This window comes from Strix aluco, chromosome 5 (genome assembly GCF_031877795.1).
Source record: "Strix aluco isolate bStrAlu1 chromosome 5, bStrAlu1.hap1, whole genome shotgun sequence".
NCBI classification, from domain to species: Eukaryota; Metazoa; Chordata; class Aves; order Strigiformes; family Strigidae; genus Strix; species Strix aluco.
This window is the reverse complement of record NC_133935.1, coordinates 55,266,175-55,280,803: the sequence shown is the minus strand read 5'-3', so window position 1 is coordinate 55,280,803 and position 14,629 is coordinate 55,266,175. Positions and strand designations below refer to the sequence as shown.

Here is a 14,629-nt window from a genome sequence, read left to right as displayed (position 1 = left end):
TTACCTCTCCCCAGTTCCCATAGTTCCATCGTGGGCAGGGTCCAGAATCACAGTGTCTTGACTCTGGAGGTTTTGTTGCCTCATCACAATAACTAGCACTTCTTCCTTCCTCATCTTGACATACTACAACTCGACGGTGAAATCCACCTGCACAAGTACTAGAGCACTACCAAACATGTAAACATATGTATCACCATTCCATAATCAGAAATGTGTAAAATATGTTGGTTAAACAACTTAAAATTATTATTTTTTAAAATTAACTTTTAAAACTGAAATTTGCAAATAAAAATTCTACTATGAAGTATTTTAAAGTTAAAAATGTAATTTTTCTGTGATTTCAATTTATTATATTCTTCAAATAATAATATTTTTAAAATAAATGTGCTTCTCTTTTGACCAAATCTGTACTGCAGTAACAGTTCTAGAAATGTTAACACACACACATGAGAGAATAAACTAATATATTAAAAAAATAATTCTTACTGCTCCCCAGGGTCCAGTTCTCCATTGATATCCTCCCATAGAGGGACGGTTCCATTGGTTTATATTGTCTTGTGGATGGTGTATTGGAAGGTAACCTATTTCTGGAAAATGACTTGGATGGTCATGTATATTTGGAATATGATGATAAACTGGTGGACATGGTGGCATGTTACATTCTTGTTCTTTGGAAGGTCGGCCTCCAGGATCACAGTAATTCTCGTTGATTTGTTGATGATAGTTGACACAGATAACTTGTCTTGTTACTATTCCACTATCACACGTAACTGTGCACTGACCAAAAATTAACCCAACATTTGTGACAGAACATTGATAATTAATAACCAAAGACATGTATATTTACTTCTGACATAAAAAACTTATACTTTGCTTTTTCAATGGATGCAATTTCAATCACACTTGAATAGAATACAAAGTCCCAATTTCTAACCAGGGACTTTAACCAATAATCTAAACAGACACATGAAAAATTACAATTAATACTTACAGGGGACCAATTTCCAACTTGCCACTCTCCACATGGGCTAAAGCAGCTTGAAATTTCAGCTGGTCGTGGTAAATGAGCACAGAAAGATTCATCTGCTATTCCTCCATGAGCATCTCTACAACTCACATAGCGAGCACGATCACCCCTCCCACAGGATGCAGAGCACTGTCAGAGAACAATCCAAGCTCATTGCACTTTAGGAGACCAAAACAAGATCATGCAAGCTTCTAAAATACTAACACAGCTTAGTGTCAGATTGACTTTACAATTAAACACTGAGAATGAAGATTTCCCTCTCACACTGACAGACCCATGCATTCAGGAAGGGAAGTGAAATATTGCTGGATGGTTTAGGACTTAAGAATTCCCATAGGCTTGGAAATTAATTGCATGGCCTTACTTCTTGTGAAGCAGTTCAGTGTATCTGAACAGGTAGAATTTCAACTATAACATGGAATCATTATACAGTTGTAAAGGCAATTTTTTAATTTATTAACAATAGAAACATTAGAGAGTAACTTCTAGAACATTTTAGTTATTACACAGTGATGCAATATTTACAGCAACTGATAAAATAAAAACTGATATTCACAATCCATTTGCCATTCTATTTTATATTAGCATATTCCACTGAGCCCCTTCTGATGCTTTGTAGCTGAAAAGTTCAAGGTGGATTTAGTGAAAACCTTCTGAGTAGCCTCAGTCTTTACTGCTATCTAGTTAAAACAGTTGTGCAAAGATATAATTGTGTTATATGCTTTGTTAAGAACCTCAAGGGATTAACAGACATACCCACATTTTCATGGTTTTAAATTTCACATTGCTGTCAAGTAAAATTAATTTTTAACACTATCAAAATCAAAAACTCTTCTATTAAACAAAGTGTGTGTAGAAGCCATTGTTATAATGCTTATTTTATAAATTATGTAAAATCAGACTTTTAAAGACCCAAACTGTTTAATATTGTTATTCACATAAAAGATTTAAATCATATTTTAGAATGAAAGATGTTCTCCATACTCAGAAGCTGATCAACTATTATAAAAAACACTTCCTTGCACACTCTCAATCATATGAAAGCTATTTTGCTCAGAACCCCAGCTCCTAGAATCCTGTTTTTTTCCTCATTTTCCCTGGTTCGATTTGAATCACACAGAATTTGGTGAGAGTGTCCATCTCCCCTTAAGAAACAGGTTCGTAAAAAAAATATTAAAAGTTCCTTTAAAATTTATCCCAAGCAGATTTCAGTCTGAAAAACATATTAACAAGGAATTTATGGAAAAATGGGCAAAGCAATGGAGGACTGCTCTGCAAGGTGTGACCACTATTAAATTACATACTGGGGTCCATGATCCGTATCTCCATTGGGTCACCTTCCCCATATGAACTAGAGGAAGTGATGTAGTCTGTAATTTCGTATTTTCTGGACAAGAGGGCAATTCACATTCCTGTAGGGGTGAGAGAAAAAAACCTTTCAAAAATATACATTTCGGAAGAGCCAAATGTGAAGCAAATGGCTCCCATAGATATAGATCCTACCACTACAATAAGCCAGAATAAATTAACAAGTAAATACTATCTTCTAAATTTTTCCTGGTGTTATTTAAAGGCTTTTCATTGAATTGTTTTGTTTGAAATCAAGAGGCAAAGAAAATTTATTTGATGTTAAAACTAATAATATTTGCACTTTGAGAAAGTACTGTGTCAGGCAACTTGCTAGAGACAAGTGGCATAGACTTTACTGTGTCCTGTTTCACAGCCCCATGCAGTACAGAAGAAGTGAGTGAAGACAATGACTGTGCTATCCTGTCCCTAGCTGTCTTCAGCTGCTGAGAACACAAAATTGCCCTATTTCAGCCAACAGCTGAACAGGTACCACAATTCAAAATACAAAGCATACTCAAGCCCAGTTGTTTCACACTAAGTGGAAATAAATTTATATCAATTACTTGGATTCTTGGCTTTTATATTTTGAAATCTTATTCAAGAAGCCATCAGAGGGCTGGTAACTTGTGACTTTCTTCAAGTAACCACGTCATTTTTTTAAGAACTATATACAAGCAAAATTTTAGAGAATACCAGGCATGTTAGGTGCTATTATTAAGCATTGTGGCAAGCAGTCTCTTTATAATATTCTACATGTTGGAGCTTCCCCCCCACCCCCAAATAATCACAAGGCCTTTGGACCCCTTCAAACATATACCAAATTTTCAAATCTCCAATTTCCAAATTACTCTTCTTTTACTTAATCCCCTAGGCTAAATTTGAAGTTCAGGAAAAAACAGATAGTTTCAGTGTTTTTTTCTCACTTTAGAACTTGTTTCCTGCAAGTTCCCTGAAAGAGTCAGTAGACAACACTTGTATTTAGATGTTTTTACCTAAAAAGTACAATCAACTAAAAGGTATTTTTTAACTTACTTGGTTATCTCTAGGACGAGTAGCAGCATTACATTCCCTGTCATCATCCAAAATAACTCTGTAAGTCCCAGTAACACATTTGACTGCACGCATCTGGTATCCGCGTCCACACGTTACAGCACACTGTTAAAGTCAGTAATTTCACACACTTGAAATAGCACTATTTATAATTTAACTTTTAATTACATTATCTATTTTAAAACTCTTTCTAGAATGAATAGGAATGACTACTGGGATGGTGTTAACTTTCTGCATGGCAGATGATAAGGTGCTTAAACAGTGTCCAGAACATATCAATATTTTGGCTATTGCTGAACAATGCTTGTACAGGATAAAGGCTTTCTCTTTTTTCCCCCTTTTACCCTCTCCAGCGAGTAGGCTGGAGGTGGGCAGGAGACTGGGAGGGAACACAGCCAGGACACCTAACCCGAACTGATCAAAGGGACAGTCTATGGTATACAATGTCATGCTCAGCAATAAAAACTGGGGTGGAGGAAGTAGAAGGGGAGGGAGTAAGGAGTGGCTTCCAAATTAATCACTAACTGCAGCTGTTGAATGTCTTTTCCTTCACTATAGAGTTTGACAAGACCACACTCAAAGGCAGCACCTAAAATGTTTGATGGTTGAAAATATTATGACATAAATCCCTTCCTATAAATGTTGTGGTTGAAACACAAATACTGGTTGTGAATAGCTATTACCAGATGGTACGGTGGAAAAACTGCAATGGAAAGCTCTGCTCCAGTGACATGGATTGGTAAATTGCTTGTACAAGCTATTCCAGCAAGGCCATACACAGTAATTTTTTTATTCAGAAAAATTATATCATGGGACTAAATTCATTTTTTATTTCATTTTTGCATTTAGCTTGTAGGAATGGAAAGTCAGCACCTTGTGGTCAAAAGATGACTCAAAAGAAATTCAACATTATGTTAGACAACAGTGAGGTTATCTCTAACAGGAAAAAATATTACATGAGAAAACCTCTATACAGAAGAAATGTTTAAGTTAAAAATATACTTAATTTCTAAAAGTATATTTATTCTGTATTTTACTAACAGGTTATATGAAAAAAAAATAAAGATCAGCTGCTATTCAGCTATGAATTCTCACTACATCCAAGAAACATCAAATAATCCAACACTTCTGTTGGTTTGAGTAACCTGATCTTATGAAAGCACCACGAAATCGAGTACCTCATTATTTTTTAATTAATTCTCATCTATTTGGTGACAAAAGTTTCTTTTGCAAATTAATTCACTTTTTTCCAGAATTTTGAAGCCACTCTGGTAAACAGATGAGCATCATTACACACAGGAACATATTTTTCAACAGCACTTTCACATAAAGAGATAGTAGATCTTTTATCACCAAAGGTCAAAACAAAACATAACAACAAAATACTAAGTCTTTTTGCCTGCTATTATTAGCATATACACTTCTAAGATCTTAACTAAAGCTACCACAAATACGCCCACACAGCTACAAATATTTGGTCTTTTACCTGTCTCATTCATCTGAATAGTTTGCTACCTACATTTTCATTATCCTGGAGATGTAATACATTCACGTATAAAAGCATCTTTGATATTAAGGCTCAGGGTCAATGACTATTTTAGGCATTTAACTTATATGTGGGTGTTCCTAAATTCTAGGTTAGTCAATAGGAGCGAATAAATATGTGAATCAATCCAACTAAAGTAATTGTTTAAGATCCAACTAAAATGTTTAAAAAGTATTGTTTTGTGAGCACTCATAGTCCGAACTAGAAAACAAGAAGCCAGGAATCCTTTACTCACTGATCCCCAAGGCCCTACTTGCCAAGATGCACATTCACGAAGTTCACACGGTGTTATTGATTCTGGTCTTTCATTTGGGTTACAGAAATCATCTCTCAGTTGTTCATCATTAAGTTGGCACCATACTTGGCGATGTTTCATTCCTTTGCCACATGTCAGAGGACACTGTAAATTATTAATGTCATCAGTTTGTAAAGACATGAATCTGCATTAACGGCTTCACTTTCTTTTAAAACAGCTTATTTTATTTTAATATCAATGAGCAGGACCAAAACTGTCTTAAGTTTTACATGGTTCATTACCTCGCTCCACTCACTAACAGACCAGCTTGGACATAAGAATTCATTGCAACTCTGTGTTACAACTCTTGGAAGTTCCTGGCATTCTCTGTCAGGAAGATGACGACCCAAATTGTTCATACAAAAAGCTTCTCTGGTTCTGACACCTCTTTCACAGCTCCTGGAACACTGTGGTGTATGGACAATATTATGAAACAAGAAACACAACATGATAAAACCAGGTCAAAATACATTATCAGTCTTAAAGTTGAAGGACATTAATGATTGTGTTAGACAGATGTATCCTACATTTAATCCATAGACCGCTAATATGTTTACGTGAGATATATTGGGCACTTTGTTTAGTAGCTCCAAGATAAAGCACTTTAATGAAGATTAAAGCTGAAATTCTACTTATTCCTTTTCTCCAAAATACTCTTAAACTGAATTATTAAAACTGTAAATAAAATATACACCTTTAACCTCCAGATCTCTGCTTACTTCCACAACCAAGCTGCAAACAATTTAGCTACAGTTTCTTACAAAAATACGACAAAGTTGCTGAAATACAAAGATTGGTATTAGCTGCTCCTACAACTCTGCATTTGTCAAACATTGGGTTTAGTTACTTAAAGTAAAAAAATTGATACAGAAATAAAAATTTGATATGAACACTAACCGGAACTATAATGGTACAATTATAAGGTTTTGAATTTGTACCTCTGACCATTCTGTGTAGTGCCAACTTGTTAACATACAGTCACCATGGCAGGGCTCTCTGGTTGGTGGTTTTTGCTGATCAGCACAGTACTTATCATCCACTGGAGCACTGACTCCTTTTGAAATAGAATACTTCATGCAGTGGATCTCTACAGACCGATACCCCGGGCCACACTTTGACGTGCAGTCACTTTTGCCAACATTGTGCCACCTACAAGGATAAACTGTTATAGAAAGCTAACTATGTTTTGAAAAATAAGACCACGGTGAATAAAGCACCCTGAGAATGTACCAAGAATTGTCATGTAAATATAGGTATGCATTTTAGGGAACAGACAAAACTGTAAAATCTATCTCACGACTGGAATTTTCAAAGCAATATAAAAGAATTTGACTCATAGGCTTGAAAACATCTTTTTAAGTTTAAAGGATCTTTTGTCTTAATTTCCTTGGGTGACTCTGAAAAATGTAAGCTATAATTCTAACTGTTCATCCTCTGAACACTTCAGCATGGGCTTTCTTAGAGTGCAAAACCACTCCAAGTCTGTTTAAAATTAGTTCCAGTTGTGGATATGATTCTGGTAGAATAATGTATTCTGCCCAGCAATACAAGTTTTCATGCCAGGATATACAGAACAGATTCACAATCTTAACAAAAGACTTTGTACTTTACCAATAAAAATTACAGAAGTACACTAGCTCTACCTGGATTCAGAGATGTAAACATAATATATAAAACCATTATACGAATAGATTTGAGGAAAGGAAGGAGAGAGAGGAGGGATGAGGGAGGTAGAGAGGGATGGAATGACAGAGGATAAAGCCATCTGAATTAATTTCTTTCAATTGCTATCAACAAAAATATTTAAGAACATAATAGCTCCATCAGTTAGGAACCTCTTTTTACCTTAATTCACACTCTGTATTACACTCTTCAAAGACATCTGGTACAGTCGGTATAAGTTCACATCTTTGATCAGACACTACCACATGATCACTTCTACGTATGCATGTTATCCTTCTTCTTCGAATACCTTGAAAAGCAACCAAAAAAAGCAAATAAAGGGTGAAATAAGAGTGTCTTTTAATACTAATGGATTCTATTCATCATTTAGGAATTTAACTGAGATAACCCATTAACACTAATTGATGTATACAGCAGATTCTCAAACATGCTGCTTTGTGCAGCTGACTACATTTCAGGTGGAAAACAACCTGCCATCTCCTAGCTGTACTACAGTGGTCTCACAAGATACCAACTTTCAGAAAACTGCAAAAGTGCAACAGTCCATTTACTCATCTGGCTAAGTATTCCAAATGCACCATGTCTGTCCCTTGCTAATTACCATATTTTCAAATCACCGTGTTAATTTAGAGATTGTGAACCTTTTCTTTAAGGAAGCAGAAAATTTAATCACAGGGTACCTAAAAGATCTGGAGTGCTGAGAGAAGTACCACAGTTGACAGATACTTTGCTTCTCTATCATATAAGCATGTCTACAGCCTGACTCAAACCAGAAGAAATTCACCATCACATATCTACAGGCATTTCTAGCACCTGCTAATAGGAGTACCTATCGAAAATCTGCATACATACACTTTATATACATACTTTATACATACTGTGGTTTTATTTTTACACTGGAATGGCCTAACAAATAACAGCTAAAAAAATGTAAAATGTACCTTTAAATAGCTTCATCTCATGTAGCAGATAACCAAAAAAGACAAATAAATATATATGAAAGATACTAGACGAATCAGTGACCATCCGGAAATAGGATAACAGAAGCCTAATACATATTAATAGATATACAATACCACTTTCTAAAGATGAAATAAACTTGATTAAACTTTTTTTTTATAAACCACTCCTATGGCTACAAAAGAAAGGAACACAAATGTAGTTTTGAATATAGAATTGCACTGCATAAATACTGAAAACAGCAAAACAAAATCAGAAGCCATTCTTCCCTTAAAGGCTCTGTGCAGCTAAAGTTTACTGAGTGCTGAGTTTCCTCCTTTTACAAGTAGGGGTGAAAAATCTGAGTACTTAAGTCTAGTCCCTTCCTAAATGCCATCAGGTCTTTGGTTCTGGTGACAAAAGAATTCATAGTACCTTGGCACATCCTGCTGCAGTCTTGCCAGGGTCCGTAAGGATCCCATGTAAATAGATCACTTCCATCTTCTATTGGGACATTGAATGAATAACGCACATCAGGGTTGTATAAATTCCCTACACACAAAACCTTAATTGAGATAAAACGATATCTGTTTTTCAGTTAATTTGAACATAGAATTATGAACATAATGATCGTGTAGCAAATTTTCAAACTTATGAAAAAAGTAAACATGCACCTGTAAGGTTAGCTCTTCTTCGATTCTATCAGTGCTGTTAATTCGTTCTATCGTATTGTTTGAACCACTGTACTCAAAAATGGCGCCTTGTATATTGATTTCTCTTTTTGACATGCTTACAACAAAATTTCCATTCAAGATAAAATTCCCATGAATATCAGATAAAGCTATAAGTAAAATAAAATATTGGAAATAAAGCATCTATTTAATTAAAAGATTATATCAATAAAAACTCTTAATATCTTCTCAATACTTAGCTTTATTTTAGTCATGTGTAATACTTCAAAGTTCTACCAAACAGTTTCTAATGCATGAATTTAATCCTAACCATCAGTAACTTTCACCTGAGCAGTTGTTATGGATTTTGTCTGCATTAACAACATAACTTTAATAATAGTTGTTCTGCTGAAGGGTTGACTGTAGTTATCACTTTAAATTTGGTTAGGTTCTGCTACTGTAGAAGAAAACATGTATGTCTGGCCTATTCTACAGCCCACATTCTTGTATTTGCTAGAGCTACTTTTAGTGAAGTAAATTTTAAAGTAAAAATAAATTATTAAGCATTTCTAATAATAATTTAATATGATGATCAATTTCCAACAATATAGATGAATAACAAGTTAAAAATTAAAATTAAAAATAAAGTTTTTAGTAAAGACATGTTATCTGGGCATTACTACATTTGCAATGGTAGCTAGTGCCAGGGCTGAGGGTTGTTTCTGTATCCTGCAAGATGCATGTGCAACAACAGGGCAACAGGTGGCAAGGAAAACATTTTGAAAACTGGAGTTTGTTGAGTAGGATGGTAATGGAAGAAGAGACGAAAGGAAAATATGCACCAACATTCTCTCAGGCACTTCAGATATAAAGTAAATACTGTGAAAGAGAACCACCTCACACACTTGCAAATCTATCAACATGGGATCTTTACCCTCAGACATGACAGAAAAAAGAGAAATGTGAGACAACTGGTAAGTTTGCTGAGGATCAGACTGCTTCGTTTATAAACAAAGTGTACACTTCTAAGATTTAAAACCACAAATACCTGCATTATTCCTGAGTTCACTTGTGGAGTTTTAATTAACACTGCCACAACAAACAAAGTAAAAACTTGACATAATGATGCGGTGTGCTATAATTCCTATTCTCTGGCAAATGAATACACACATTTAAGAATTAGAAACCTAACAATATCTCACTCATTTTTCTGAAAACGAATATCTACGGAGACTCAGGCAAATGATGATACGATGTAATTAGATATTTGCTCTAAGGACTTTCTCAGACTTCCGATAATATATCTCCAGAGCAGACCTCTGGCAAGAGCACGAAAACTATCCATCAATGTTATACACAGGAGGCTTTTACCAAGGTAATTGTCATCTTCTGGTTTCCCTGAGTAGCTGTGCTGCCGAATATCAATGTTTGTTGCTCCTTTGGGAATATTTACAACAACATTGTAACCTGCAATGTAATAATTCACTAATTAATTATATACAAAAATAGTCAAATACTAGTAAATACAAACATATGTTTAACTAGTTTTATTCACAAAACCCTACAGTGCAGCAGTGACAACCACTGCTGAATACCCTGATGTTTTAGGAAGGAAATGTGAATATCTTCATGCATATTAAATTTGTTATTGTTTTTTGTTTTGTTTTTTAATCAGTTGAATTTTTATTTTCATAGCTCATTAAAATTCATGCCTATGTTCAGAAATGTGAATTTAATTCTTTACCAATAACAAGTTCAACCTACTCAGAAAAATCTCTAAGAGAGCAGCACTATTCTAGAAAGCAGTCAAGTATATCAAATGGGACTCAGGAAACATCGTGGCTCCTCACAATTTACCCACAAAACTTTTATACTGAATGAGTCACTTAACATGAAATATCTCCACTCCCTGTTTATACAGCTGGGTTAGTTTTTCTCTGTCTCACAAGACTATTGCATGACACCACTCTAAAGAACGAGCCCTAAATACTGAAAATACTGCAGTGTTGCAGGACATACATATAGGTAGATATATCAGACAAACTACCCATGCTTGACAGACATTCTGCTATTTAAAATGTTACCCAAGTGTGGTCCCTTCAAAATACAAAAGCTTCACAAATGAGTCATCGTCTCCTGTAATACCTAACACTACTATTATGGTAGCCCTGTTGTAAGGTAACAAAACAAAGTGCATAGCTGTTTCTCACAGATGCTAATCACAAATTCAAAAAGATTCTTCTGACTAAGAAAAACTTGAGTATCGCAAACATTTGAAACAAATAATAAACACAAACATGCAATATGAAGCATTAATATAATCTTTGTTAACTTTTCCACTTATTTTGCTGTGTTTAACAGTCTTGCCATGATTTAACTTTAGTTGACTCACCTCTGTGGGTAAAAATTTAAATGGCAATATCCTTTTCAATTTCATAATTCATTAACTTCCCAGTGCTTTTAATCTATTAAAACTATGCCATGCATTTAAATGAACATTTCATCTAATCACAGGTCCATAACATTTACCAGCTGGGGGCAGCACTGCAATTGCAAATTGACACACTGCACGCTCTGGATAAATACAAAGCATTTGGTCAATCTTCCAATGTATTGGGAAGAAAAGCAAAATACACTCAAAAAAGCCTCTCATCTCACACACTGAAAACCTTGTGGTAATAGAATGACAGAAGATAACATACGAGAGGAAACTATGAACAAAACTGCATAGCATGTTGTCAAGGCTACACTGGAGAACAGATTACATACTAAGGCACTAAGAATGACCATTTTTCAGGAAATCCACAGATAATCTAATTTGATGCAATAATAATTGCAAAAAAAAATTATGTGCACAGTAATAAGATTACCATTTCCTAAACTGGAAGCTAAATAAATTAGTATTTCATTGTAATGAATTTCTGACGGTTGTTTCACTACTGCTTAAACACTTAATGACAACAATATAACTGTATGAATACAAACACATACCATGGGCTGCTACTGTCTAATTCCAAATTCTGCCTTAGTAAAATGACTTGTGTCAGTATGGAAGGGGACCAGGTGAAGTTAAAAGAAAAAGATCAAGTGCACAGACTTTAGCATATTTATTTTCTGATCCTAAATCAGAACTTTTTTGGATAAGAACATTTCCTCAGACAATGTTTTCAGTCATTAGCCTAGTGATGTCCTAGATCCCCCAAGGACACTGAAGTTTTAGTGATCAGCTAGCTACAACCTCTTGTGTGCATTGCTGTACTCCTACTTGAGCACACCTGTGTGATAATCCCAAATGTTTAGCATACTGTCCAGTAGTATAATTCAGTATCATCTTTTATATGCTACAATTCCAAGAATTTGAACATAATTTAAAAAATTCAACCAAGTATAATACCAAAATAATAAAACCAGGTTTTCCTCATCCCAAAATGTGGTGGTTTTTTTCCCTCCAACTTCAGATAGAAGCAAATAAGTCTGTGACAATGCAAAGCTGATAAACAGCAGAGAGTGAGACTCTCAATCATTTTTGTATAAATGGCAGTTTCATGTAATGGTCACTTGTATCAGATGTATTTGTGACAGAATTCACGTGCTACCTATAGGCAAAAAGATCTTTCATAGTGGTGGACAATAAAAACACTGGCAGTCCTTTACCCAGAATTATCAAAATAATAGATTGTTTTCCTTGTGTTTTGACTACACGTTCAGAAATCCAGTCTCTAATAGCTGACTGTGTCTTCTTCCAACTTCTCCAGACAGACACAAGAATTTGTTTGGGAAGGATACCTGTATCCCACCTTTTTTTGGTACTTTTTGCTTGGCGCAAGCTCTCTGCCAGGAAAAAAACAAAACAAAACCAAAAACCCAACAGGATACTGGGCATACTTTCTTCTTGGATCAGTAGTTCCTTTGTTCTATGAAGATCCTATTTGGCAGCTCTCTAGGTATCATTTTCACTTTGCCTGTGGTATCTTTCAATCAGTGAAGCGGCATGAAGGAGCCTTTAGGAATCTGATATTAACCTGGAGACTTCTGTCCTTATGTTCTACACTCTAACTACTTAACTGCACTGCTACACACATACAATAGTCTCTCCATACTTCCCAGACAGGACTACATATAGAAGAATTATCAGTAGTGCTGTCAGAGAAACTAAATCAAAGAAAAAAGAATTACCAGGGTTATTCAGAAATTTCTCATTTGCTACATGCCAGTGAAGAGGAAAGAACATAAACATGGCTGCCCATGTTCTCTGGAAAGAGAAGGCTCATATTTCACAGGCTATCTTTTTCACTACAGGAAAAAAGGAACCTCATCAGCTGCTCACACAACAGACATCTTGCTATCTCTTTACACAACCAAAGGGAGACACTGGAATAAGTCCTTCAGCTGCACAGTTTCAGACAAGCCCATGCAAAGTGCAAAGCAGGAAGCATTCTTCCTTTTAAAGTACTTTTAACACTCATCATGTCGTTTATTCGTGTCTTTTGTTTAGACCTTAGAGCAGACTGATTTTTTTTTCCCCTTGAATGGGTTAATGTATCACAGTGTTTTGCCTCTGCATCCTTGAGAAGGCACATGTGACTGAAAATCAGTGATATTTTTTATTGACAGAGGCCCTAAAAAACATACACTGAAATCCTACTTCCTCAAATGTAAAACATAATTTCTAAGCCATACAGAAATGTGCATTAACAGAAAACCAAACCTACATACCATAACGAGCACTGTTGAAAGTACCTGCAAGAGTCTTACATGAAGAATTATCACCACCACAGATTCCACATTTGTCTCTCCTTGCCTTGGAATTCAAAACGTGATCACAGCCTGCTTGCTACAAAAAAAAAAAAAAAAATACAACAGCTCTGTGTCACTCAGTCCAATGGAAAACAATGAAAACAAACAATGTAAGCTTCCCACTCCCCCAAAATATTCTTATTCACTGTATGTATCTGGTCTTCCTTGGCAATCCACGAAAAGCATTTTATGTTTTTGGGTGCTGTGATGTAAGGGTAAAACATAATAGTGCTGTGGTACTAAGGAGGTACAATCCAAATACACCTAAGTCAAGAACTGTATAAGAATACATAAGAGTATGTAAAGATTTTGTATAAAAAAACCTCATAGTGTATAAATTTTAACTTATTTTACATTAAAAAGTCTTGGAATCCTAAAAGCAGTATGTATGTGTACACGGTCATCAATTCTTTTAAAGTCTGTCATTACTGCAAAAGAAGTAAAGGAATACACATAGACTATGCTGGTTAAACTAGCATAAGCACAATTTTTGTTTATGTATCTTTATTTAAACTTCCCTTTTTTAAAAATTATGATAAACAGGACAATTCTCTGGCATTTCCTCTTTCCTCTTGATTCAACACTATAAAAAAGGCTACACTTTCTCCTCATCCTGAATTCACTCAGTTTCACCGCAATCAGCAAAACAACCTGGGCTATTAATTGCTGTTAAGCAAAGAATGCAGAAACGATCCCTTTCAAGGGTCAGTTTCTCCTGATTTTGCAATGAAATAATATGTCATCTATCTACTCTTGTATTTTCTACTTTTTTACTTCTTTGATAGTAGAAATGTGATGTCAATAAACACACAGCATGCTTCTTTACTCCCTTTATGACAATTCTGAATGAGTTTCTCTCTGCTCACTTGGACAATATTAACTCTCTTACATGTGAGGCTTAATGAGGAAAGACTGTGGGTCTTCAGATTCAACTGTATGTTCTTCACTTAATTGCCTCCATTTCCAGATCTCTAATTTGCTAGTCATTAAAATTAACCTAAGCAAATTCAAAACATCTTGCTTAACATATTTTCAGTAATGGTCATTTGGATGAATATTTAATATCTACTTTACCATCTGTTAAAACTGATTTTAATAATTAATAAGTTTAGATTCAAATACCCTGCATAAGCCTTGAACACAAAGGTCATTGGTTTCTGCTCCACAGGGAGTACCATCAGCAACTCTGTCCTTCAGCTGATAGTAGGAAGTTGTTCCAGAAACTCGGCAAAAAAGTTTACAGCGATCTTTCATAGAAACTGGAAAGAAAA

General features: G+C 35.1%; 1 protein-coding gene across 1 annotated transcript in view; it reads right to left on the bottom strand.

Annotated features, from left to right (window-relative positions):
* The window catches only part of ADAMTS20 (ADAM metallopeptidase with thrombospondin type 1 motif 20), a 101,831-nt gene that overhangs the window by 37,361 nt on the left and 49,841 nt on the right, over nt 1–14,629 (bottom strand). Inside the window, exons 14-27 of the mRNA XM_074827416.1 lie at nt 14,481–14,617; nt 13,278–13,395; nt 9,933–10,028; nt 8,565–8,731; nt 8,326–8,455; nt 7,114–7,240; nt 6,207–6,417; nt 5,511–5,675; nt 5,209–5,373; nt 3,410–3,532; nt 2,332–2,439; nt 992–1,156; nt 487–777; nt 5–166 (exon numbers count right to left, since the gene is read on the bottom strand). Of these exons, the coding sequence (XP_074683517.1) occupies nt 5–166; nt 487–777; nt 992–1,156; nt 2,332–2,439; nt 3,410–3,532; nt 5,209–5,373; nt 5,511–5,675; nt 6,207–6,417; nt 7,114–7,240; nt 8,326–8,455; nt 8,565–8,731; nt 9,933–10,028; nt 13,278–13,395; nt 14,481–14,617 (2,165 nt within the window). The remainder of the gene's footprint in view (nt 1–4; nt 167–486; nt 778–991; nt 1,157–2,331; nt 2,440–3,409; nt 3,533–5,208; nt 5,374–5,510; nt 5,676–6,206; nt 6,418–7,113; nt 7,241–8,325; nt 8,456–8,564; nt 8,732–9,932; nt 10,029–13,277; nt 13,396–14,480; nt 14,618–14,629) is intronic.